The sequence below is a fragment of the Neolamprologus multifasciatus genome, chromosome 23, assembly GCF_963576455.1.
Source record: "Neolamprologus multifasciatus chromosome 23, fNeoMul1.2, whole genome shotgun sequence".
In the NCBI taxonomy this organism is placed as follows: Eukaryota; Metazoa; Chordata; class Actinopteri; order Cichliformes; family Cichlidae; genus Neolamprologus; species Neolamprologus multifasciatus.
This window is the reverse complement of record NC_140460.1, coordinates 40,497,073-40,524,138: the sequence shown is the minus strand read 5'-3', so window position 1 is coordinate 40,524,138 and position 27,066 is coordinate 40,497,073. Positions and strand designations below refer to the sequence as shown.

The following is a 27,066-nucleotide window of genomic DNA, read 5'->3' as shown; positions in this document are numbered from 1 at the left end:
CAGGTCGACACTGTGAGACATTTATAAGTATATAAAAAACATTTAACTGTTCTGAAAATGTTCATTTAACCTTTGTTCTCAGAGAGGAGATGCTGGTTTGAGAGCTCCTTCAAGGATAGTGTCACGACTCAGGAGGGACTCGTAGGCAGACTGGCTCAGAAAGTTCACAATTCATTAATACACAAACACCAAGTGCAGCTATATAGTGAAGGTCGCAGGTAGGGGTCTCCGGGGAATCACAGGCGCGGGGAGGGAAACACAAGCGGGCTATTTACAGCGATCCTCCTCCAAACGCTCTGGCTTCGCTCTTTCACACTGGCCTTACGCTCACAGTAGCGGCGATCCTCAAGCTGGCAGGTCGAGTCTGGCACAGGGAGAAGAGAGCAGGTTAAGTCACGGCACAAAGGAAACTCAGGAAGAAGCGTGAGACTAGTGACGACACTGACGAGTGTTTACACGATAATCCAGCCACGAAACATTCCCAGCAGCCGCCTTAAGTAGCGAGAGCGTTGATTACATGATCGTTCGCAGGTGCCGGAGCCACGGGCAGGAGTCACCGTGACTCCGCCCCGGTAGAGCGCGGGGCGGAGCCACGGGCAGGAGTCACGTGACTCCGCCCCGGTAGAGCGCGGGGCGGAGTCACGGGCAGGAGTCACCGAGACTCCGCCCCGGTAGAGCGCGGGAGGAGAGCGAGAGGAGCAAAACATAAAGAAAACACTTGTGGCCATACCGAGTCAGCTGAGCAGGCACAGGGACCATGACAGATAGGGTCTCTGGTCAGAAAGTTTGTTCCAGATTCATCTTAACTGGGTGAACAAAACTCCAGTAGCACTCTGACTTTATTTACTCCCTTTATTCAACCTGTATAAACTCTGTGCTGTTGTTATCAAAACTTTGAAAAAAGCTATTAGACTCTATTATATTCCAGCACACAGGTCTACCATGTTGTTGACGTCAGGCTGTCATAATGTGCTTCTAAGCACAGAGTGGGCGTGTCTTCTAAGCACAGAGTGGGCGTGTCTCGTAGATAGTTTGATGCTGCATTGGTTGGAGATGACACCACAGAACAGGACAAAAGGAAGTTATGCATGAATTTAACTGAGAAAAGAGATTGTGGCCAAATAGTTCAAAATATGTTGGTGTAACTCTTGGAGCTCCGTCAGTCTGATTCAAATCATTTTGTGTTTTCTTAACAAAGACGAGGTTTGTGGTTCTGGGCAGAAAGCAGCTTCCTGATTTCTAGTTTGGCAAGAAACCACAATAAATCTATGAACTAGATTTGTCTGACAGGGACAGGCCCTAAACTCTCGGAGTACAAATGATTCAGTGCTTTCTTAACAAATACGACGTTTTTGGTCCTGGGTAGAACACATGATTCCAGTCAATATGTGAGACCGTCAAACCACAAACCGATCATGATATGTGTGTCACGGCTCGTAGGATGAGCCATGTGGAATTATTAAAGGAGCCAAAACAGGCATTTCTGATGTGAGGAAGCTTTATTAATGGAGGTGGTAAATACACAAGGCGAGGGCGGCGAAAACCAGAACTGAGTAAACCTAAAGTGGGAAAACAAACCTGAAATGACCAAACGGGGTGAAGGACAGAGAGACGCAGACAGGTGCAGGAAACCACTCAGGATGATGGAGGGGATTAACACAGACACACAGAGAAGAGAACACACAGGGCTTAAATACACACAGCAGTAATCAAGGAATGAAAGACAGGAGGGGAATGTTTCTACGACACGCTGTCCTCCTGTGATCTGAGTGAAGCTCAGACTCACATGTTGTCACTGTTTTGTGTTTGCTCGTCATCTACGTTGATGTGTCACATGTTCAGCCTTAGAGTTTGTCTCTGTGTGCAGACCATCAAACCAGCAGACATCTCCACGGTGAGGAAGCTGCAGAAGCCTCCTCATCTCATCATGAGGATCATGGACGCCGTGCTGCTGCTGTTCCAGAGAAAGGTCACAGTCGGGAGGCTGAAACGTTCCCTCTGAGTGTTCACGACATGCTTTTATAAATCTCTTTCATCTTTCTCAGGTCGACGCTGTGACCTCTGACCCCGAACGACCTTGTTCCAGACCGTCGTGGGCCGAGGCGATGAAGCTGAAGCAGAACTCGGCCTTCCTCAGTACCCTGCTCAACTTCAGCAAGGTCACACACACACAGACACACACACACACACACACACACACACACACGTTCACTGACGCTCGATCTGACTCGTGTTTCCTCCGTTGCAGGGACCATCATCCTGTCTGAAGACCTGCGCGACGCCCTCGACAGCATGTTCGATGCTCGGATCCCGCGCCTGTGGCTGAGGCTCAGCTGGCCGTCGGCCACGCTCGGCTTCTGGTTCAGCAGCTCAGCGCGTGGATCAGCGCCGGCCGGCCCAACCAGTTCTGGCTCACCGGCTTCTTCAACCCGCAGGTTGGTTCATTGTTCCGGAAATCTGGAGTTTTGGAATTCTTCAGTTTTCTTTCGGAATGTTTTTTGTTTCTTTAGGGTTTCCTGACCGCCATGCGCCAGGAGACGACACGCTCCAACCTGTCCAGGCCTTGGACACGGTCACCCTTAGCAACGATGTCACCAAGATGATGAGGGAGGTCGTCTGAGCTCCGCCCCCTGAAGATGTGGGTGGAGTCTATATCTATGGCCTCTTTCTGGATGGAGCGGGATGGGACAGACGTGGTGCCAAACTCGCTGAGGCTCCGCCCAAAGTTTGTCTTTTTAAAATCAGTGTTTTTAACTTAGATTAAAATAATAAACTGAAGCTTTAAAAAAAACTTCAGTGTTCAAAAGTCCAACGTTTTACTGTTTCTGTATTTTTTTGTAAATTAACATAAAAACATTTTTAAAAAACATCTTAAAGATTAATTTAATGAAAAATGATGAAATAATAATTAATTTGTCAGCAATTTAGGAACTAAATGAAATCAAAGTATTTTTGTTTTTGCTCAGTAATAATAAGTTTGTCTCGGCCCCTCAGGTCCTCTTCACCCCCCTCCCTGTGGTCCACGTCTTCGCCGTCAGCTCAGCCAACATGGCCGACATCTCCCTGGCGACGGGGGGGCGGTCAGCCAGTACTCGTGTCCCGTCTACAAGAAGCCTCGACGCACCGACCTGAACTTCATCTTCTCCCTGCAGCTGAGGAGCGTGCAGCCGCCCGAGCACTGGACGCTGCGAGGCGCCGCGCTGCTCTGCGACTGCAAGTGATCCAAACGTTGTTGTTCCACAGACACGGACAGACACTCACCGTGGGGCTCTGCTGTGTCTCACTCAGACCTCCCCACAGGTTTCAGTTTGAGCTTTTTTATTCTGATGTTCTGATATTTTCCATTTTTCTTCAGCACCAAACATGTTTGTAGGTTTTTAGTCTGTTAAATTTATGAAAATCAAAATGTTTCCACCTCTTCTCTCTGCAAGTCTCTAATAATAATAATAATAATAATAATAATAATAATAATAATAATAATAATAATAATAATAATAATAGTAATAATAATAATAATATTATTATTAATAATAATAATAATAGTAACATTAATGATCGTGTATGTGAACTCACACAGTAAAGCTGATGTGAGGATCATCACAGTTTTGGTGGTTGTATGAACTTAGAATGCATAAAATAATAATTTGTTTTAATTAAAAAACTTTCCCTCTGTCATATCCTGAGTGTTTCAAAATAAAAGTCCTCTCTTTCATGTTTTGAATGTGAGGCTGTTCCTGTGATGCCTTCAAATCTGTTTCAGTCTGCAGTTTTTTACAGTTCAGACCCAAAGTGACTCAAACATTTACTTAAAAGAGGTTTTTGTTCGTCTGGGTTTTCCTGCTCAGCAGCGCTAAACAGGCAAAAGCAGAAACACACAAACAGAAAGAAACAGGAAAATATGTGTTTCTGTGAACAATGCAGCACCAAAATGAAAGACCAGGATTTATTTTTTAATGATTGACAAAAACATTAAATGATCATTTTTATTTTCACATCAATGTTCCATCGGTCCTTCTTTTAGAATAAGTTTAGAAATTAAAAATACTAATAACACACCAGGAAAAAGCCGACAGCACGAGTCCTGAAAGGCTTAAAGAGAAAATAAACGCACAAAGAATGAAACAAAAAGGCACAAAACCTCAAAACAAGAGTGAACTAAATCTGACCGACACACAAAGATGCTAAAAGCCCCAAACATGAACCTGTGAGGTCATTAATACCTGTGTGTGTGCATGTTTACATGTCTTTGTGGGGACCAAAATGCCCGTCCCCACAAGTTTGAAGACATTTTTGAGACTCAGAATGTGGTTTTAGTGTCAGGGACAGTCAGGTCAGGGTTAGGCATTCAGTCTTAATGGTTAGAGTAAAAGGCTGAGGAGAGCATGATGTCAAGTAGATGTCCCCACAAGGATATGAAAACACAACCGTGTGTGTGTTACTGTGAATTTGTGAGACAAGTGAAGATTTCAGAATCAGTGAGAAATGTTTCACTTCCTGTTGGTGAAGAAGAGCAGACTCCTCTTCAGCCACAGAAATGAAGAAGCTTTTATTTTGTCAGCCTGACAAACACGAGCTCAGCCACGAGCAGAGGCGACCCTGCAGAGGTGAAGGTCACAGTCAGAATCAGCGCCAGAGAACCGCACAAGGACGGCCTCATTGGTCACGGCTGAGTTCATTCTGTGATGGTAACAAGCTGATTATTACAGAACAGGAAACACACGTCTGCTCATCAAACACCAGCTGCTGCTGCTTTTATCAGTCTGCCAACAAAACCTCACAAGAAAGAAGTTTTGTGAGTTTGCAGCGTTCCTCTAAACTGAAAACTAAAACAGACTGAAAATGGGAACATGCAGCCACACTCGAGAGTCAGGCAGCTTAAATGTGTTTGTCTTCATCTGTAGTTACGTTTCATTGGCTGGAAATGTGCTAACTGGAATCATTCATGAGTCCAGATGAACAAAAACAAGTGTTTACTGCTCCACGCTGCACGAATCTGAATCAGAATCACTCAGACGCGCCCACGTAGGCATTCCACTAAAACCATGTGACCACCTTCACCTTTAAACCTGTCGTGAATATAATTTTACACTCTTCACTTTATTTTGAAAGAACACATTTGCAGGAAGTGCGGCTGCTGCAGAAACTCTTCACTTTTCACTGGCTTTAATCTTGAAGGTTTCTCCAGATGTGGAACATTCATGCTAAACATTCAACATCTGACGACCGTCTCCGTGTAAAACACTGACAAACTCAAACTTTATACGGTAACTGACAGATTTATTCCTCCATTTTCAGGCATTTCACAATGAACTTGGATTAGTTTGATGATTTTATTCATGTTGGTGAATAAAACCAGCCAAGAGGCTGATTCCTGCAGAGGAGGAGGCAGAGTGGAGGAATCTGCAGGTTCTGTCTCTAACACACAACCAGAGCTTCAATCATGAAACTTTTATCGCCTGTGACATATTTGCAGGAAGTTTTCATGCTGTGATTTAGTGTCACAGCCATAAATATCACACAAGGTAAAAACTACAAGTCCCAGCATCCTCTGTGTTTAGGGAGGAGCAGTGAAAGTGAAAGTGTTGATCCTCCGTTCAGAGCAGCAGCAGGAGGAAGGTGGAGCTGAGGCAGGTGAGTGTTAACATGAATATGTTTCTTCTTATGACATAAAATAATTCCACGCTGTTCGTGTCTGTGGGTGAAACGTGAGGCCGGTCGGCTCCTCTGGTTTCCTGTAAGTAGAGAGGAAGTGAGTTTAGCTGAGAGAGCAGGAGGAGAGTGAGAGCTGTGCTGAGGCAGGTGAGTGTTAACACCGCTCTGACATTACTGTGTCTCTGTGGCGGGAACAACAGGCTCCGTCAGTGGAGGCAAAAATAATCAGACTTTGGTTTTTCAAAGGAAACTACTTTATGTTGGGAGAAGCCGCGCGCTCATTGGATAACGACGTGTCCATCTCAAGTTATTAGCCAATGAGCGCGCAGGTTCACAGTAAGACCCGCCCTTATCACGGCCTTTTAAAAAACTAAAATGGCGATAGAAACTTCGTTAGTGGAGTTCAGGCTGACTTTATGAAAGTGCGACGTTTGAGCCACTTCCTGTTCTCAGTCCCGGCGTCCTGATCACCGAGGTTTCTGTTGCTCTGATATCTGATATTGATTATATCGGTAAACAGGCTGTAGTCAGAAACATCAGGTCTGATCTGAAAATCCCTTCAGAAACAAACTTTAAGAGTTTTATGTCCGTGTGAGGCCGCACGCTGATTGGATAACCACCTGTCAGTCTCAGGGTATTAGCCAATGAGCGCGCAGATTCACAGTAAGCCCTTATCACGTCATTCTTTTAAACTAAAACATCGACAGTAAAACTGTAACGTGTCCTGTGATCTATAAACACTCTGTGATGAATAATCTGAAGTCATTTTGAGCCTGACAGTAGTTTCCTGTCACAGAGCAGAAGCTGCAGGCAGTTTTTGGCACCTTTATATTTAATTTATTCCAAAATAAATCAATAAAGGTAGAAAAGAACTCTCAGTGACATTAAAAATCTACTTTTAAAGACAGATGTGACCAAGTGCAACAAATATAAGATGACATGTTTACAGATATTTGAAGTATTGATCATATGTAGAACACAGAGCAGGTCCAATAACAGAGTCATCCTGCTCACAAACAGCAGTTTGGTTTCATGAGCTCACTTCCTGCAGTGATCCTCAGCTTCTCTCCAAAGGAGCTGTAACATGTGGGCTCCTCACCATGATGATGATCCCAAACACACTGAGTTCCTTCATCTACCTGATCATGTACTTATTAAATAATGTGATGGTTTTGGTGTTTTTTAAAGACTTTGAGCCTCTAAAATAACTGGTTTGGACTTTAGGGCCAAAGCTCCAACATTAGAAAGCCGTCAGTGTGATGCTTCCAGTACAACAGCACCTCTGAGTGTGTGTGTTTACCTCTCAGACTAACTCCACCCTGACATCAAGAAGATGGAGGAAGAGGACGGAGCAGCATCTGCAGCATCCAGCTGTGTGTCTGTGAGGAGTGACTGTTCCAAAGGCTTACCTCCAGAATTCAGTGATGAACCTGCAGCAACGATGTAAGAGAGCTGCCGACTCATTTATTCAGATTGTAAATAATGATCCTGATCACTTTTTAATTTATGAAAATCAAAATGTTTCAGATTTTTGGCTAAACTGCTCCTGACAGTGAAAGTTTTTATGAAACAAATGAAACTGATTTGTCCTGATTTCCTTTTTTTTTTTTTTTTTTTTTCCTTTTTTTTTAAATGCAAAGACATGTTTATTTTTGATAATGCAAGGTAAGGAGTTGCTTTTCACAGTAGATAACTCTACTCTTTTTTTTTTTTTTTATATTTCTATTTAAATTTATTTTTTTCACAAATCATGGTCACAATACATAATGGGAACATTGCCGTTATACACAAAAAAAGGAAACAAAACAAAACAAAACAAAACAAAAAACAAACAAAAAAGAAACCCCCCCTCCCTCCCCACCCGAGGCTCATATAAAGAGAAACAAAACAAAACAAACAAAAAATGTATGTCACACATCTGGAAAATACGTTTTTATATAGTCAATAAATGGGTTCCAAGTCGCAGAGAATTTTTGTTGTGATGGGAGAACTCTGTATCTAAGTTTTTCCAGCGGTAAAAAGAAAAGCACCTCCTTTAACCATTGTATGTATGAAGGAGCCTTATCAGACTTCCAGTGGAATAGAATAAGTCTACGGGCAAGCAATGTAGCAAATGCTATGGCATTTTCCTAAGATTTACTCGTTTTGTATTGAGATGGCATAACTCCAAAAATGCCAATGCGGAAATCAAGCACTAAGTTCTGCGCACTGATATGAGATAATGCTTTAAATATATTTCCCCAGTAATTATCCAGGTTCGGACAAGACCACATCATATGACCCTCATTTGCTGGATTATGTCCACACCTGGGACAGGCAGGATCGACTTCTGGGAAAAATTTTGAAAGCCTCTCTTTTGTATAATGAAGACGATGAAGAATTTTAAACTGAATTAAACCATGGCGAATGCAAAAGGAGGAAGTATGTATACGATTTAAACAAGATCTCCACTCATCATCAGATAGATCCACCCCAATGTCTTTTTCCCAATTATTTTTAGTTTTTTCCCAAGTAATAGGCCTTAAGCTCTGTGTCAGTTTGTATATGACGGAGATTCTCCTTTTGCCAAAAGGATCTATTTCCAAAATGGTATCCACTTGATTTTTAGGAGGTAGGTACGGGAAAGAAGGAAACAATGTTTTTGCAAAACTTCGTATTTGCAAGTATCTAAACTTATGTGAGGTTGGTATATTGTAATCTCTCATCAGAGCGTCAAAGGTGTTAAAAGTTTCTCCTGAAAATAAATTGTAAAAAAACTTCAAACCATTATTATGCCAAATTTGGAATGCTTTATCTGAAATGGATGGCAGAAAAAAAGGGTTATAAGCAACAGGGAAAAAATTACTAACTTGTTGCAAACAGAAGTGCCTTCTGAATTGAAGCCATATTTTAATAGATGTTCCTACAACTGGATTTGTTATTTTCTGCTTTTGATTTAGAGCTAGGGATGAGGTTAGGAGGGGAAGTGGATTAGACATCAGTTCCATTTTTACCCAAGCCTCACCCTCGTTGTTCTCATAAACATATTTCCAGTGCAATAATTTGGAGATATTAGCCGCCCAGTAGTAAAAGATAAAATTTGGCAACCCTAGCCCACCAGCCTCTTTTGGTACTTCCAAATATGTTTTTTCTATTCTGGGATTTGAATTTTTCCAAATAAATGTTGCTATTAATCTGTCTAAATCTTTGAAACTTGATTTGGTTATAAAAACAGGAACCATTTGGAAAACATAGAGAAATTTTGGTAAGACTGCCATTTTAACTATATTTATTCTGCCTGCCAATGAGATTGGAAGTGTTGCCCATTTTTTAAAATCTTGCAATGTTTGTTCTAACAAAGTGTCAAAATTATAAATCCGCAACTCGTTCATTGTGCGGGTTATATTTATTCCCAAATATTTAAACGTTTCTTTTTCTAATTTAAAAGGGAAGGCAGAGAAATCTTGCTCTATGTTATTAATAGGGAACAGTAGGCTTTTTGAATAGTTCAATTTGTATCCAGATATGCATCCGAAGTGGTCTAATATCTTAAACAATTTAGGGATTGATGCCGTTGGATTAGATATATAAAGCAATAAATCATCTGCATACAATGATACTTTGTGCACTGTCCCGTCCCTAGAGATTCCGGCAACCTGACTGTCCTCCCTAAGAGCGATAGCTAAGGGTTCGATTACTAAGTTGAAGAGATAGGGGGATAAACTACAGCCTTGCCTGCAGCCTCTGCCAAGCTGAAAAATGTCAGAGGTTACATTATTTGTCCTCACTGCTGCAACTGGAGAGGAATACAGTATTTTAATCCATTTTCGAAACAATGGGCCAAATTCAAATTTATTTAGGACCGCATGAAGATATGGCCATTCTATACGGTCGAAGGCCTTTTCTGCATCAAGAGAAATTATTATTTCTGATTTTTCTTTTGGTTCTGATACATATAAAATATTAAATAGGCGACGCATATTATAAAATGACTGTCGCCCTGGTATAAAGCCGGTTTGATCAGGATTAATAATTTTTGGCAGTATAAGATCAATTCTATTAGCTAAGATTTTTGTGAGAATTTTGTAATCGCAATTTAAAAGGCTCACCGGTCTGTAGGAGCTGCATTGTGAGGGATCCTTACCCTTTTTGTACAACACAGAAATTATGGCTTGTTTCATAGTATCTGGTAATTTCTCTTGAAAGAATATTTCCTGGTATACATCTTTGAGTATTGGTGCTAGTTTGTCTATAAACATTTTATATAGTTCAATAGGGAAACCATCAGGTCCCGGTGCCTTGTTACTTTGCATTGATTTAATTACTTCGACAATTTCACTAATGGTTATCTCTCTATCAATTTCTGTTCTGTCATTTACAGATATTTGTGGAATTGGTAATCTATCAAGCATTTCAGCAACCTTTTTTTCATCAACCAGATCTGAAGTATAAAGATTGGAGTAGAACATTTTAAACTGGTCATTAACGGTTTTCGGATCGGACGTCTTTTCTCCAGAGGTTTTACAGATTTCAGAAATCGTGTTAGCTGATATGGATTGCTTAATTTGATGTGCCAAAAGTTTTCCGGCTCTTTCCCCATGTTCATAGAACTTTTGCCTTGATTTGAAAAATAAACGTTCTGTTTGCTGAATGGACAGAATTTTGTATTCTGAATTTAGTAATAATTTTCTCTTATAGAGGTCTGGTGTTGGATTTTCTGCATATAAGCCATCAATCTCTTTTATACTGTTGGCTAGGTTGTTCATTTGTTGTAAGTTTTTCTTTTTTTGAAATGAAACATATGAAATTATCTGGCCTCTAAGATAGGCCTTTAATGCCTCCCATACAACGGTCATTTTCATCCCTTGGGTTTGATTTGTCTCTAAGAAAAACTGTATTTGCTCAGAGACCTTTTTTTTAAAATGAGTCTTTAGTTAGGAGTAAAGGATCAAGTCGCCAGGCCATTTTTTGACTTGAGCGTTCATAAAAATTTACATCTAATTGTAAATTCTAAAGTCCTGATTTCCTTTGAACGTCTCTGCAGCTGAAGGAGAAAATCTGTGATCTAATATAAGAGGACTGTTACTGACAGGAAACATCACATGACCTGTTTGTGTGTTTGCAGCAGCTTGAAACACTGATGTGAACAATAACGTTTGTGTTTGTAGAGGTCAGAGGTCACAGTCTGCAGCATCCAGCTGTGTGTCTGTGAGGAGTGACTGTTCCAAAGGCTTACCTCCAGAATTCAGTGATGGACCTGCACCAACAATGTAAGAGAGCTGCCGACTCATTTAATAAGTAAAAATATCAGTGACATCATCATTCCTTTTCCTTTCTCATCATCATCATTTTTTTTCATTCCTGATTGGTCAAAATAGTTTTATTTTGATTTGATTCACTGCTCATTTTCTTTCTAAGAACTTTGACAGCATTCACACCTTTTTCACTTTGCTTTTGACTTTAAGTGAATCCAAATCCACTTTATTTATATAGCACATTTAAAAAACAGAAAATTTGCCCAAAGTGAACCAACAATGTAAGAGAGCTGCTGACTCATTTATGGTTGTGTTTTTAGGTTTGTGATCATTTTACAATTTTCCATCTTTCTGCATAAATATGATCTAAAACTTCACAAAAGTCCTAAAAGTGGATAAAAAAACCCCCAATGCATCAAATGAGAGAGAAGAATATTGGACCTGGTCATGAGTTTGTTTGTTTTTTAAATAAATAATCCAGTATAAAAACTACTTATCCATTTAAAAAGATTGTTTATTTATATTTGAGTTGCTTTCATTTTCTGAGAACATGTTTTTGGAAGTGTGTCTGTGTGTGATCAAAGGAGGTTTGTGAGGATCTGAGAGAAACAGTGTCTGATGTTCATCAGACTGGAACATGTTCTAACCTCTGAGGGCGGAGCCTCACTGAATAGTTTCCATGGATGGATCATAGATAAGAGGAGAAAATTCAAGACTATTAACCCCATCCTCAGAACAGGTCGACCACCAAAGGTCACTGTGAGGTGTGCAATAGTCTGAGTTCACAAAGAGCCAGAACCAATGATAAACAGCTAAAGTGTTCAGTGAAGGCTCACCATAGTAGAATTTCAGGAAAATCCTTGATTCTATTTTTGATGCAATGGGAGAAGAACAATTATAAAAAAAACACTTTAAAAATAAGGATTAGAATATTACAAACTATATTTTTAAGTTTCCTGATGTAGTACAAAAATATATGAAGATAACTGTAGATAGGACAGATATTTTAAGGTTATTTTGGGCAGCACCAAAGAACAAAAATACTATTTTTAAGCTGTGTGAGATAGTAAGTTAACATGTCACACTGGGTCAAAGGTCAGGGAGTAAAAGTGTGTTTTAAAGGAGGTTTAAAAGCAGTGAGTGAAGGAGCCTGACGTGCAATAACTGGTCAAATCCAGTTGGTGATATAGGCAGATACTCTTTCTGTGTCGTTGATGCTGTTCAATCAGCAACTGTGAGAGAAACATGGCGGGTTTTGGACATAAACTGTTTTCCTGTTAAATTAACACCATCTATGATAACATTACAGACTAACAGGACAACCATAACGTTTGTTGCCTCACTGTTTTGTTATTAGCCATAGCAGCTAACAGCTACCTTAATTCTAGCTTAGCAGACTGCTAATGTGGCTATGGGCTGAAGGTATTTTGGGACCATGTAAGAGAGCTGCTGACTCATTTACAGGTGTTTGAAATTCTGTGACCACTTTGTAATTTTAGTTTATATTTTAAAAGTGTTTTTATTTGTAGTTGCCTGTATTTTTATGACACTGTGTGTAACGTGGTGGTTTATGCTGTTTGGGATTGTTTTGGTGTATTTGTGTCAGAACATCAGATAAATGATTTCATCACATTTTAAAAGAAAGTATCAGGATAATAATCTGAACTGAGTCATCAGAAATAGAAAGATGGTCTCAACAGGCCACTGAGCTGATCTCCAAAGAAATGCAGAAGATTGAAGAGTCCGAGGCTGTTTATTTGTCACAGGCATCGTCATACACGTACAACACAGTGAAATGTGCTGAGCTGCTCCTGTGACTGGACAAAACATTAGAAACAATCATTAAATGAAATAATGAAACATTGTGCAGATGTAATGTTAAAGTGCTTTGTGCCACATTAGCACAGCATGTACTGACAGAGCAGTGCAAGCAGAACAAAGCAAATGAGCAAAGTGATGTAAACAGAGTAACTGAACAGAGTGAGCAGAGTAATATCAGCAGTAATGAAGCAGCAGGATCAGTGTAGCAGCGTGTGACGTCATAATGAATCAGACATGATCTGAAATATGACAGTGAGACAAGAACATGATGTAAGGTCCTGTTTAAACCCTGATGGTGATGCTATGAGGGGAGCATGTTCTGATTTAGGACTTGGATGGTCTGAGGATAGAAGCTCCTCTCTGTTTGTGTCCTGATGCTGCAGAAGCTTCTGCCTGATTGTAGAAGGAGCTGAAGCCAGCATCATCCCAGAGGTGAAGCTCCTCTGTGTGCAGACCTGAGGTCAGATTCCTCCAGGCTGATGTTCAGGATCTACAGAAACGTGTGGTTGTAGTTATTGCTGCACTGTGTGCTGACAGCAGATACTCAGAACAAAGCGCTGCACACGTGTTCTTTACAAACATCTGTACATATCAAATATGGATTATGGCAGTGAATGAACACGTTTCTGTCATTTGTTTCATTGGCTTCTTTTTTCTGCCTGTGTTCATGTGATTAATGTCTAACACATAAACAGGTTTGTAATCAAGCATCACATCATCAGGGAGGCATCATGAAACAAAGTTACTGCTGGAGGCTGAACTCAATTTGGTGGCAATGTTCAAAAATATCACTCAGATCATTTCAAAGCTTTTAGTTCTTCTTCTTCACTTCTGTAAAATAATAGAAAGGAAATTAGAACCCAGAAGTTCACTTCCTGATGACTGAACTCTTTCAAAATAAAGCTGAAAGCTCTGAATGTGACACCGCTGCTCCACCACAGTTTATAGAGGAGGTCAAAGGTCAGTTGAAAGTGATGGATCCCAAACTTCCAGTACATCCAGTGAAGGACATAATCAGCTCTGTGATGAAGGCTTTTACTGTGGAGTTTGTAGGCTGATCACTCTGTGTTTAATAAGACAGGCAGGAACAGCAAAGGAAACTTGGATTCTGAACTCAAACACAAGTTTCTCCACTTTGACTTTTCTCTGTGACCATCAGAGCTTCTGCACAGTGTCATCAAATCTGGATGTTTGTCACTGACAGTCAATGATTTTAGTGATAAAGAAATGTGTTCACAGAGGGAGGAAGAGGAAGAGGAGTGGTGTCTGTGAGGAGGAGCAGCTGTCCTGCTGTGCTTTGTGTCAGGACGTCCTGAAGGATCCAGTCTCTACCAGCTGTGGACACTGGTTCTGCAGACAGTGCATCTCCTCATACTGGGACCAGTCTGCTTCATCAGGAGACTGGTCCTGTCCCCAGTGTGGAGAAAGATCCAGAAGCAGAGCTGGACTGCAGACAGCCAGTCAGAGCAGCTGTGTACAAAGTAAGACTGAACATCTGTCTGCTGATGGACTCATTTCTGAAAACTGGACTTCTTGTTGTTGTTCAGACATTGAAGAGTTTTCTTTCTGTTTTTCTTTCTTTCAGCAGATGTTGGTCTGCAGGAGGTTTTAGATGAACATAAGATCAGTCTGAGGAGGAGATGTGAACGTGTGACTGAAGGAAGTGATGAAACAGGAAGTAGAACCCCCCTCAACAGGATCTACACTGAGCTCTACATCATAGAGGGACAGAGTGAAGAGGTTCATAGCCAACATGAGGTGAGGCAGCTGGAGACAGCTTCCAAGATGGACGCCCTCCATGACACTCCAATCAGGTGCCAGGACATCTTTAAAGCCTTACCTGACCAACAGAGACCCATCAGAGTGGTTCTGACCAACGGCGTGGCTGGTGTTGGAAAAACCTTCTCAGTGCAGAAGTTCACTCTGGACTGGGCAGAGGGCTTGGAGAACCAACATGTCAGTGTGGTGGTTCTGCTTTCGTTCAGGGAGCTGAACCTGATCAGAGATGAGCAGTACAGTCTTCTGGAGCTGCTCCATGTTTTCCATCCAACATTACAGAAGGTCACAGCAGAGAAGCTGGCTGTCTCTCAGCTTTTGTTCATCTTTGACGGCCTGGATGAAAGCAGACTTTCATTGGATTTCACCAACAGGAAGCTGCTGTCTGATGTCACACAGAAGTCATCAGTCAGCCAGCTGCTGACAAACCTCATCCAGGGGAATCTGCTTCCCTCGGCTCTCGTCTGGATAACTTCCCGACCTGCAGCAGCCAATCAGATCCCTCCTACATGCGTTGACAGGCTAACAGAAGTACGAGGCTTCACTGACGCCCAGAAGGAGGAGTACTTCAGGAGGAGATTCAGTGATGAAGAGCTGTCCAGCAGAATCATCTCCCACATGAAGACATCCCGGAGCCTCCACATCATGTGTAGTATCCCAGTCTTCTGCTGGATCACTGCTACAGTTCTGGAGCACATGTTGACTACAGAGCAGAGAGGAGAGCTGCCCAAGACCCTGACTGACATGTACTCACACTTCCTGCTGGTTCAGACAAAGAGGAAGAAGAACAAGTACCACGAGGGACATGAGACGAGTCCACAGGAGCTGACGGAGGCTGACAGGGAAGTTCTTCTGAAGCTGGGGAGGCTGGCGTTTGAACATCTGGAGAAAGGAAACATCATGTTCTACCAAGAAGACCTGGAGCAATGTGGTCTGGATGTGACAGAGGCCTCGGTGTACTCAGGAGTTTGTACTGAGATCTTCAAAAGAGAGTGTGTGATCTTCCAGAAACCAGTCTACTGCTTTGTTCATCTGAGCATCCAGGAGTTTCTGGCTGCAGTCTACATGTTCCACTGTTTCACCAACAGGAAGTCAGAGGTGCTGAAGAACTTCCTGGGAAAAAAATACAACGAGTCATCTCTGGATGATTTCCTTAAACGAGCCATGGAGAAATCCCTCCAGAGTAAAAATGGCCACCTGGACCTGTTTGTCCGCTTCCTTCATGGCCTCTGTCTAGAGTCCAACCAGAGACTCTTAGGAGGTCTGCTGGGTCAGACAGAGAACAGTCCAGAAACCATCCAGAGAGTCATCAAGAACCTGAAGAATAACAAGAAGTTTAAATCCTGTCCTGACAGAAACATCAACATCTTCCACTGTCTGATGGAGATGAACGACCTCTCAGTACATCAGGAGATCCAAGAGTTCCTGAAGTCAAAGAAAAGGTCAAAGGACCTCTCTATGATCCACTGCTCAGCTCTGGCCTTCATGCTGCAGATGTCAGAGGAGGTTCTGGATGAGTTTGACCTGCAGAAGTACAAAGCTTCAAAGAAGGGACGACTGAGACTGATTCCAGCTGTGAGGAACTGCAGAAAGGCTCGGTGAGTCCAGATGTGATCATTAACATCATTGATCAGTGTCGGTTAATAGTTTAATCTTTAAATTAAAAACACAGTCCTTGGTTATAAAGTGCTTTACAAACACCAACATTACGGCTAACAGCTGGATTCTCCTGTTTCAGTGCAGCTAGCCAAACAACAAAGAGCCACTTGCTGCTAAAGACAGAGTGAAAGTGGACGGTATATCCTCCATTCTTAATGTAAAACACATGCAATTAATTATAATGCACCATCTGTGTTTACCTTCATGCAGTTTTCACTTTATGGTAGACTTGGATATTTAAACTTTTACCTCCTGGAGAGTCTTGTTCACTTGATTAGTTTTTGTGAAGGGGATTCTCCTCACCCCGTCTCCAAGGGAGACACCAGCTACCCTTCAGAGAAAATTTATTTGCCCCACTTGTAACCACGATCTGGTTCTTCCAGTCACTGCCCACAGCTCGAACAATACAAAATTTTTAATTTATTTTATCAACTTTCTTCTGACGATGCTCAGTGGATCTGCATTCGACTACTCCGCCTAGGCTGCACTGTCGAGCGCAGATCCACTGAGCGCAGCGCAAGCTAGCGAGACAGAAGCTAAGCTCGTTGTAACATGGCAAATTGAACCTCCCCCACCCTCATTCAGATCTGGCCTTTGGAACTATTTTGGTTTTCATGTGACGTATGACCCTGAAGGTAAGCGTGTCATGGACAAAACTAAAACAGTATGTCGGATGTGCCACACAATGCTCAATTTGTGGGAACTAGTGCGTTAGCGCAGTTAGCTTGTTAACGTGTTGACCCCGTCCAGCCCCACGCACGGGGCAATCCGCGGTAGCTCGTTAACGGAGATTTGCCGTGTTGTGGCGTTAACATCATTTCAGATTAACGCTGACAGCACTAGTGGGAACACAATGGATATGACTGCACATTTATTCCGACATCATCCTAGTGCAAAGACAAGTGGAAGCAGACAAAAACAACAAGCACGCATGCTACAAACTTTACCCGAGTCATTTAGACAGCCGTTAGCACATGATTCTCCTTATGGGGACCTGATATGTTTAATATGCTGCTGAGAATATAGCCCAGAAGAAGAGCTTTTATTTTGAAAGAGACATTTCTCTGTAATAAACTCTCTTTTCCAAAGATGAGGGATTTCTCCATCAGATAGATTTATTTTTTTATTACTTTGTTGTTTCAGCAACATTAAATTTAAAAACTGTACGTTTGAGTTAAAATATATATTTATAATTTTAATAAATCACAAATTAAAAAAGCATGAACATTTTTTTTTGTATCGAAAAAATATTGAACCGTGAATTTTGTGTATCGTTGCACCCCTACTATTATACTATACATATCTGTTTTTAACAGGGAATCTTGATCATGTTACATTTGAGTTCTGCTGAGCTTCTTGAATTGTCACCTTCAGTTCCTTTCATTTTGTCTTCCAGTGTCTTTGGTTTAAATGTATTTACCCCTGTGAACTGCATATGAAACAGTTCACCTCTTGTCACTCACTATTATCTGTTTGCCATAAAAGTCTTGGTGATGTGTTGGGAGAATCATTATTTTCAGTCTCTTCTTATAAACATAGTGAGGCAAAGATGTGGGTCGTGGTCCCTGATAATCAGATGTGTCTGTGTTCATGTGACGTTAGAGAGGTTTTAGTGGAGATAAAAACAGGACCAACATCACTCGTGACTGCTTTCCTGTCTTCACAGTGTGTTTACTGTTGGAGCTCGTCCTCCTGTTGAATCTGTCACAGCTGTTACGCTCCTCTGTGACTCCTCCTGTATCTGCTGTGACACTGCAGGAGTTTTTGGTCATGGCGTGTGAATAACTGCCGAGGTCGGCTAGGACGACGACACCACCCATTGTCAGATCCTGTCACGCTGTCTGATGTCATCTTTAGTCGAGGTTATTAAGTACTTCAAAATGAAAGCAGTCTCTGTTTTCAGTCTCCACCCTCTTTTGCAGCTTTGAGCCAGGTTGTAACACCTGTTAAAGTCACCACCTGTTGTGACCGGGGAGTGAGATGAGTGTGAGAAAGATGAAAACAACGTCTCATTCTGACTAGTTACTGGGAACTGATGTGTGATGATGCAATAACAAAGATTACTGTTTCTATGATTTTCTGTTTTATTAATTGTTTTTATTGATAATAAGGACAGGCAGAGGAGATTGGATGGGTGGATGGATTTACTTTGTTTTATTCTTTTGCACTTAAATGGAGTCCAGTGTACAGTCCTTGGCGTTGCACATTTTAATATGTTTTAGCTGAGACTGTAGTGGGCACTCTTTAAATGTCGGGTCAGTTTGTCACGTTAGAGCCTATTTGTGCCTGTTAGTGCTGCGATGACTTTAGACCGAGCTGACTGAGGGGTCTAAGCTCATGATGCCACCAGCAACACCCAGGTCATGCCGCAGAGTTTTCAAACCCCGCTGACACTCGACATAATTTACTCAGGTCATATCAGGGGATCTAAGAAAGGCCGCTTAGAAAGAAAAGCGAGTGCTCTGCTTTAGGTTTCTAGAAGATGTTTAATCCGAACATTCAGCTTCTTCACTTCTAAAACCAAAAAGTGGAGAGTCCCAGATTTTAATCCTAGTGGGAGTGTCCCTTAAGAGGGTCGTTGACCAACTATTGATCATGTGGCTCATCACAAGGTGTGTATGCTACTACATTCTCGCCTAAAGAAAATATTAAAAGTGTAGCTGGTGACACAGAAACAGAGGATTTAAGAAGTTTGTGGATGCTGAGAGAAGGGCCAGCTGTGAATATGAGGCTGTGGGAGCAGATGGAGAGAGAGTATGTCGGGGTATCCCAGAACAAGCTTTACTGGGGTCAGAAATTAGACAGACTCCAGTTCCTTTGTTTGATTTATCTAGTTTGATGTTAGGAAAGAGATTCATGAGATGGAAAAACCTCCCAGTCTACAGATTCAGAAATGATTTCTACACATGGAAACTCCCTGAGTGGGAACAAAGAGTATCCTGTCAGGAAGAGCATTTGGAATATGGATGTTGAGGATGTGACAGTGCCTGAAATCCTGCTGCTGTTCTGAACCATAGTTTCTGATCTAAAGGTCAAACAGAGTCATGATGGTTGTTTTTATTTGTTCCATTTTAGTTTAGTTCCCCTGAAATCAGATGTGATATCAGCAGCTGTGAGTTCATTCATCATTATTGTCCAGTGATGAGATTTCTGCAGGTAGCAAACAGAGATCATCTTTCCAGCTGGAACTCTTCACTGAGCTGAACTCATTCAAAATGTCCTGGATTCAAGACAGGAAACAGTCCAAATGTGTGTCTTCACTCTGACTCTGGATCAGATCTCAGTGACAGACTGTGGACATTATGGAAGCCTAAATGTGACGCCATCTTCCTCCTTCATCTGCAGATTAAAGCCAAACAAAGATTCTCATTAAAAGTCTGCAGGTCTGAGAGAGACTGAATCATTGTGTCATGTCAAACACAGTAAGAGGAGCTGAAGCACAGATGTGAAGAGCAGATGTTCATCAGATTATGACCTCACTCTGTTTTGTCTTCATATACATTCAGTCTGTGTTTATAATGCAGATTTTCTGCTTTTATAATAACACATTTTATATTTTCTATGATCACAGACTGACTCGGTGTGGACTCTCAGGGACTCACTGTGAAGTTGTGGCCTCAGCTCTAAAGTCCATCCCCTCCCATCTGACAGAGCTGGACATGAGTGAGAACAAGCTGCAGGATTCAGCAGTGAAGCTTCTGTGTGCTGGACTGGAGAGTCCAAACTGTCGACTGGAGACTCTGAGGTGAATTCACTGACTGCAGCTGTTGTTGTTTTTCTATATTTCTGATCTTTGATTGATGTTTGAAACGTTCTTTAGTTCCTAAATGTTCAGGATGTGTCTGAAGACAAATGTGAAGAAGTTTGAGTGCTTTCAGAAATGTTGTGTCTTTCCAAACGACTGAACAACAGTTTTTCCTCTTGGCTCCAAATAGAAGTGACAGACTTGAGCAGGGTTCATTCAAAGGGTGACAGAAGTGGAGTGGTGACGGGGAGATGTTTGACAGGACAGCGTTTCATCCTCCACAGGTTCATGTTGTGCTCGATCAGTCAGTGAAGATGAAGTCAGTACTGATGAGGCGTTTGGAGATCTGATGATAGCAGATAAAAACAGGCTGCAGAGACTTTGAGCTTGTGTGGAAACAGAGAGAGAGAAAAGAAAGACATGAATGTCAAAGCTAATAAAGGTGAAGTTAGGAGCTGTGATGATGTTCATGTATCAGAAGCTGATCTGACTGCTACAGAGACGACCCACACAGCTGCTTTGGTGAGGTGTGTGTTAAAGCAGAGGAACACAGAGCAGATGAACACAGGCCCAAACATGACAGCAAAGCAGGATTCAGGCTCTGTGAGAGGATTTCAAACAGAAGCTGGAGAAGAGAAAGGACTCTGTTGGAATGACTACAGAAAGAAAGCAGCTGAGACCAGTCCAAGTGTTTCCATGGAGCCCAGTCTAACATTCATTTATACACTAACGTACAGAAGTGAACGGGAAAATGAATCCATAGTTTCAAATGTAGAAATAGTTCTCAGTTCATTTACAGAGTTTAATACAGTTCATGAGGAAATGTTCAAAACAGCAGCTGAGAAGAAATCTGCTTCACAAAGTTGGATCCAATTCCAATAGTTTGTGATGCATTTGAACGCAGCGTGAGCAGTTCACTGCCTAACCCCACAGAGACTGTCAGTCTGGACTTTTCTTTATTTCTATTGGCTGTCAGTGAGATTTCAGAGCAATCAGAGACTGTGGGTCTGTGTATGAAGTATAATTCATGTGCAGTTGTTGAAGTTGTAGAATGAGAAATGGCAGTTTGGGGTATTTCCTGCTTTCATTGTCCTGCTTGTGCTGATGAAAATGTTTATTGACGTGTGAATTCATTCTTCAACGCTCGATTCTGCCTGAACAACGTGAAAACTTTGCTTATTTTTGTGTAACACAATTCAACGCACTAAAGCATCGACTTGTTTCATTATCCAACAATGAAAACAGGAAGCAGAGACAGCTGGCCTTCAAAGTAAAAGCTGCTCCGTTTAAAACATGTTGGTGGTAAAATGTAAGAAGAGCTGAAGCTCATATATGATCTAGGTGCCAAAATATTAAACACAGTTGATATATTTGTGTGAGTGTTGTGATTCAGGTGTAGATGTAATAATGTACATATAGCAGAGTTTCCTCTTCTAGATCAGCTGATCAGAGTCAGGCCAATCAGCTCTGAGCATGCTCAGTCTGAGTTATGGAGCCACTACTACGATTCACCATGGCAACGGCATGAGCAGAGGCTCTGTGTGAATCCAGAGGAGCAGGAACATGAATGATGACAGTAGATGTTTGTGTGAAAGTGCTGGAAGCAAATGAGTGTGTGATGTTCTTTCAGTGTTGCACTTTGTAGACGCTCCCTGAGCACTGGTCTCACAGCCAGCTGCACATAGAGACCAGTGTTGTTAGTCCAGGTCAGAAGATGACTTGTTGGAATGAAAATGAGCTTGTAGTTTGTCTGCTTTAATAATGTGACTGGAAAAAGGTGTTGGACTTCAAATATGTCCATTTCTTTCACACTTCACCTTTAAAAGTGAAGCCATGTGGTTCCTGGAAGGAAAAAGACGACTTTTTCAAGTCTTTGTCCTGTTTTTATGAGAAATGTGCGACTTTAATGTGAAACATTCAGAGTTTTTTCTCTTGTTGTGTTTGTTTGAAGCTGCTTCCTGTTGGCTTCAGCTGTTTGGAGTTTCCATTTTCTAAACTTCTACATTCTGAACCTTCTTCAGCTCTGAACAGATGATGAAACACTGAATGATTTCAAGCACTTTGTCTAATAAACTTACATCTTTCATTCTTTATACAGATTGAAGGACTGTGGTTTGTCAGAGATCAGCTGTGATTATCTGGCAGCAGCACTGAAGTCCAACCCCTCCCATCTGAGAGAGCTGGACCTGAGCTCCAACGACAACCTGAAGGATCCAGGAGTGAAGCATCTGTGTGGTTTCCTGGAGAGTCCAGGATGTAAACTTGAAACTCTGAGGTCAGTCAGCATGTTTTAGTTGTGCTGAGATGAATATGATGTGAAAGTTGTGCTGACACTAAACTGCAGACATCAGGCTGATATTATACTGATCCACACTGAGGATCTTCATGGTAAAGTCTGTTTTCTTCTTCTCTGGTTTAGTCCATTGACTGCAGCAGAACAATGTTCACATTTCAAACAGTGATACTGAACATATGGCCCGTGGCCCACACGCGGCCTGCCCACCTTTCCTGATTCAGAGAGAGGGGACCCTGATTAACTGTGTAGCTTCTTCCTCACAGTTCTAAGTATCAGACACAACAATGAATAATCCACAGCTGACTGTCTTTAGCAGGTCAAAGGTCACGGCACACAACAGACAGTCAGAAATATTCTAACTCTGATCATTTATCAGTTGTGACACTGTGAGACTTGATCAGAGGTGTGATCATCACAGCAGAGGCCTTTGTGTCAAAGTCACTGAGGATCAAACAGAAACACATGAAGCAGATTTTCCTCTTCTGGCTTTTTATAGCAGATAACCTTCAAAATATTCTGCAGTCGATCAAAAACTGAAGCAAACCATGAATCAACATGTGAACATGAGCTGATGCTGCTGAAGTGAAGCAAAGTTACAGAGGTTTGATTACAGACACAGCTGAGAGTTTGTAATCTGTCATCATTTGAAAAAGTTTCCATGGAACAGCAGAAATGAGGCTTTACTGTCAGAGGCCGACAGCACTGAACACAACAGCAGACTGGCGGCTAATAAGATAAGATAAGATAAAACTTTATTAATCCCTCGGGTGAGTTCCTCTTGGAAATTCGGTTTCCAAAAGCACAGCACCGACAGAAGTTACAGAGCGTGAACAGAATATTATATATATATACACACACACATATATAAATACAGAGACATATATAAATAAAATATACGAAGGGGATAAATAGAATAAATAGGAATAAAAATAAAAATAAAAATACAAGTGAATTGCACATTTAAAGTATTGAGGTCTATTGCACCGTTGACTATTAACAAAAGTATTGCAAAAAAGGTAATTGCACAGTGAAGAGGCACTACAGCTTATTTGTTCCCCCCTCCTTTGTCCTCCTGTTTCCCCTCCCTCTCCCTTCCAGAGAGGCGTTAAACAGTCTGATGGCGTGTGGGACACAGGAGTTTTTAAGTCTGTTGTTTCTTGTCTTTGGGAGAAGCAACCTGTCACTGAACAGACTCTTCTGGTTGTTTATGGCCGTGTGCAGAGGATGCCCAGCATTATCCATAATGCTCAGCAGTTTTTTTAGTGTCCTGCCACTGTCACTGTCATGTTGATGACATCATCAACATGCACTATCGCGATAGAGCGATATAGTCAAAATCTCTATCGTTGGCCAAATTTATATCGTTTCTGTCGTATATTGTTTATATATCGCCCACCCCTATGTTTAATATTTTGTATTTTCTTCTATTTAATCTCAAAAAGCTCATAAAACAGTCAGTGATCACTGTTGACCTCCCTCGGCTTTTATTACCGCTAATCATTTATTTAAGCTCAGTTTTTAAAACCTTAGGATGTAACTACAGCCCAGCCCATGCAGCAGTATATGAATGACTAACCTCGTATTGTGGATGGATTATCTCAGTTGTTCTCCTGGCTGAAGTTTGGTTCTTTTACAGCATCCTGCCATGCGATTACATTTGTTCCTGACCACCGAGAACACTCACGTTAACTTTTATCGAGTGGGAAAAAAGTTAGCTTGTTTATATTATGCTAACATAGCTGTGTCACTAGCGGTCACGTAGCACATCATTATATTCCAGCTAGCCAAACTTCAGTAACCCTACAAACATCACTGCTGTTTAGTTTTCTGTCTTCATTTATGTTGGAAGTGATAACAGAGCTGTACGTTTTAATTTGTTTCCAAAACCCCGCAGTCAGGACATGCTATATTGTATTTAGATAGAAGCTAGCGAGCTAACTTCCTGCTAACTTCTAACTCCGTTAAATGTCATAAATTCCGTTTTCATGGATGCCTGGATGTTAAACTCAATTGTTACACCTGGTAGAGCAGAACGCTGATCATTTTATTACAGATGAAAGACTTTAGACAGTTTTTCAACTCCCAGTAATGCCATAGTGATCGTTTGATATATGGACCTGCAGCGGAGTTTAGGCCCAGACACGGCTAGTGATGTCAGACTTAACGACCGGATATCCATTGCCAGTGTTTTGTCAATATTAACTTTGTAAAGAGAGAGGTAACCGTATGTACTAATAATTTATTTTAAATGAGGTAAACTGACTGCAGGATTTGAAATGTATAAAAGTACATCGTCTGCATAGATGGACAATTTATGCTGTTCTCCATTAATTGAAAGGCCCTGAATTTCATGTTCATCTCTAATCAACTGCGCCAGAGGCTCAATACTTATATCGAACAGCAGGGGCGACAGTGGGCATCCTTGTCTACACCCATGTTCCAGTGGAAATCTGGCTGATATTGTTCCATTTACCCGTACAGCCGCCATTGGGTTGGAATAAAGAATCTGTATCCACTTAATTAAGTTTGGCCCAAATTTGAATCAAGAGACAGAATCATTGTTTCTTCTTGTTTGGTCTTGTACAAGGACATTAAGTTCAACAATCTACGAACATTGTCCCCATAGTGCCTTCCTGCTATGAACCCCGTTTGATCCGGATTTATAACCTGTGTAATAATTTTACTAACTCTTTTGGCTAAAATTGTGGTGAGAATGCACAAATCAGTATTAAGTAATGAGATTGGCCTGTATGATTGACAGTTTGTGGGGTCCTTGCCCTCTTTATGGATTACGACAATTGTAGCATCGTTCCAGGACGGCGCCATAGTCCCAGTCTCCAGAGCGCAGTGGTAAGCTTTCAGTAATAAGGGTGCGACTTTGTCCTTAAGTTTTTTATAGAATTAGTTAATAAAACCATCAGGGCCAGGACTGTTTTTAGTTTTAAGGTTTGAAATCACCTGTAAAATTTCTTGTTCTCGAATTGGTTCATCTAACTCCTTTGCTACAGATTCTGGCAGTGTTTTTAAATTGATCTTTTCTAAGAAATCAGATAGTGTATTGTTATCTTTACAAGTATCTGAATTTTTATATAATGACTCGAAAAAATTGGCAAAACAACTTGCAATTTGATTTGGTTTAGTAATTAGGGTTTGATCTGACTTCAACTTTTGGACCATATTACAAGTTTGCTGTTTCCTGAGTCTTATTGCCAGCAATCTACTAGCCCTACTACCCTGTTCATAGTACTTTTGTTTAATGAATCTTAAATTGCCCTCAATTTTCTCGTTTATTAAACTATTAAGCTCACTACGTAACATTTTAAGATCGGAAAGCAAATTGGCTGTCTGTGCTTTTTTGTGTTGTTGCTCTAGGTGTTTTATTTTGGCCTCCAATTCACACCGCCTAGCCTCTTTTCTTTTTTTCCTGGCACTTGCAAATGATATTATGCGACCTCTAATGTATGCCTTGGCGCAATCCCAGAGAGTTAAAGGCGATATCTCCGGAGTTGTGTTCAACTCCAAGTAAGTATTTAGTTCAATATGTATGAACTCACAAAACTGGCTGTCATTTAGGAGTGAGGCCTTTAATCGCCAGACTTTAATGTTCTTGATGCTCCTGTACCATCTCTCTGTCATCCTCCTCGCTCCCTCTTTGCACTTACAGTCTTTGTGCATCATTAACAGTCACATGAGGAAAACCAAAGTTTTACTGGGCAGAAGATGATCATCAGTGACGCTGTCTTTAAAATACTCTTGTTAGAAATGTACGACTTTAATGTGAAACATTCAGAGTTTTTTCTCTTGTTGTGTTTGTTTGAAGCTGCTTCCTGTTGGCTTCAGCTGTTTGGAGTTTCCATTTTCTAAACTTCTACATTCTGAACCTTCTTCAGCTTTGAACAGATGATGAAACACTGAATGATTTCAAGCACTTTGTCTAATAAACTTACATCTTTCATTCTTTATACAGATTGAAGGACTGTGGTTTGTCAGATATTGGCCTTGATTATCTGGCAGCAGCACTGAAGTCCAACCCCTCGTATCCCACAGAGGTGGACCTGAGTGGAACCTACAGCAACCTGCAGGATTCAGGAGTGAAGCATCTGTGTGATTTTCGGGAGAATCCACGATGTCGATTTGAAACTCTGAGGTCAGTCAGCATGTTTTAGTTGTGCTGAGATGAATATGATGTGAAAGTTGTGCTGACACTAAACTGCAGACATCAGGCTGATATTATACTGATCCACACTGAGGATCTTCATGGTAAAGTCTGTTTTCTTCTTCTCTGGTTTAGTCCATTGACTGCAGCAGAACAATGTTCACATTTCAAACAGTGATACTCAACGTATGGCCCGCGGCCCACACGCGGCCTGCCCACCTTTCCTAATTTAGAGAGAGGGGACCCTGATTAACTGTGTAGCTTCTTCCTCACAGTTCTAAGTATCAGACACAACAATGAATAATCCACAGCTGACTGTCTTTAGCAGGTCAAAGGTCACGGCACACAGCACTCTGTGAAACAGTTTGGAGCAGGAATTCTTGCACATTTACAAACTGACACTGCTTCACGGTATGCTGGGTAATGCTAGCTGCTCAGGTATGGGTGTGCTAACGGCTGTGAGGCTCCGTGGCTGCAGAACACTGAAGAAGAGAAAAGAGAGGTGGAGGATGAAGAAAAGAGGCGGAGATGAAGCAGAAGTTTAGCTCCAGAGAGGAGCTGTCACTGTGTGGGTGGGGCTCAGGCAGCTCCGCCCACACAGTGACAGTGAAGCAGGTGATATATATATATACATATGCAAGGATGCTCTTCATCGACTACAGCTCGGCATTTAACACCATCATCCCCTCAAAACTTGCCACGAAGCTCGTCGACCTTGGGCTGGAAA

General features: G+C 41.5%; 1 protein-coding gene and 1 pseudogene across 6 annotated transcripts in view; both read left to right on the top strand.

Moving 5' to 3' along the window:
- Nucleotides 1-1,825: 1,825 nt before the first annotated feature.
- Nucleotides 1,826-5,862, top strand: LOC146492344 (dynein axonemal heavy chain 8-like; annotated as a pseudogene). The gene is made up of 4 exons (XR_014872357.1): nucleotides 1,826-1,956; nucleotides 2,121-2,435; nucleotides 2,511-2,725; nucleotides 2,995-5,862. The product of XR_014872357.1 is annotated as a dynein axonemal heavy chain 8-like (transcript).
- A 1,001-nt stretch (nucleotides 5,863-6,863) lies between these two features.
- The window catches only part of LOC146492342 (ribonuclease inhibitor-like), a 58,307-nt gene continuing 38,104 nt past the window's right edge, over nucleotides 6,864-27,066 (top strand). For 2 of the 5 annotated variants that reach the window (XM_085150981.1, XM_085150982.1), the window contains exons 1-6: nucleotides 6,864-7,095; nucleotides 10,800-10,901; nucleotides 13,947-14,188; nucleotides 14,293-16,081; nucleotides 19,714-19,887; nucleotides 21,986-22,162. In XM_085150981.1, coding sequence (XP_085007107.1) covers nucleotides 6,986-7,095; nucleotides 10,800-10,901; nucleotides 13,947-14,188; nucleotides 14,293-16,081; nucleotides 19,714-19,887; nucleotides 21,986-22,162 — 2,594 coding nt within the window. In that variant the 5' untranslated portion in view covers nucleotides 6,864-6,985. Of the gene's footprint in view, nucleotides 7,096-10,799; nucleotides 10,902-13,946; nucleotides 14,189-14,292; nucleotides 16,082-19,713; nucleotides 19,888-21,985; nucleotides 22,163-26,150; nucleotides 26,331-27,066 lie in introns of those variants that run through there. The other 3 variants (XM_085150980.1, XM_085150979.1, XM_085150978.1) reach the window with 3 other exon arrangements.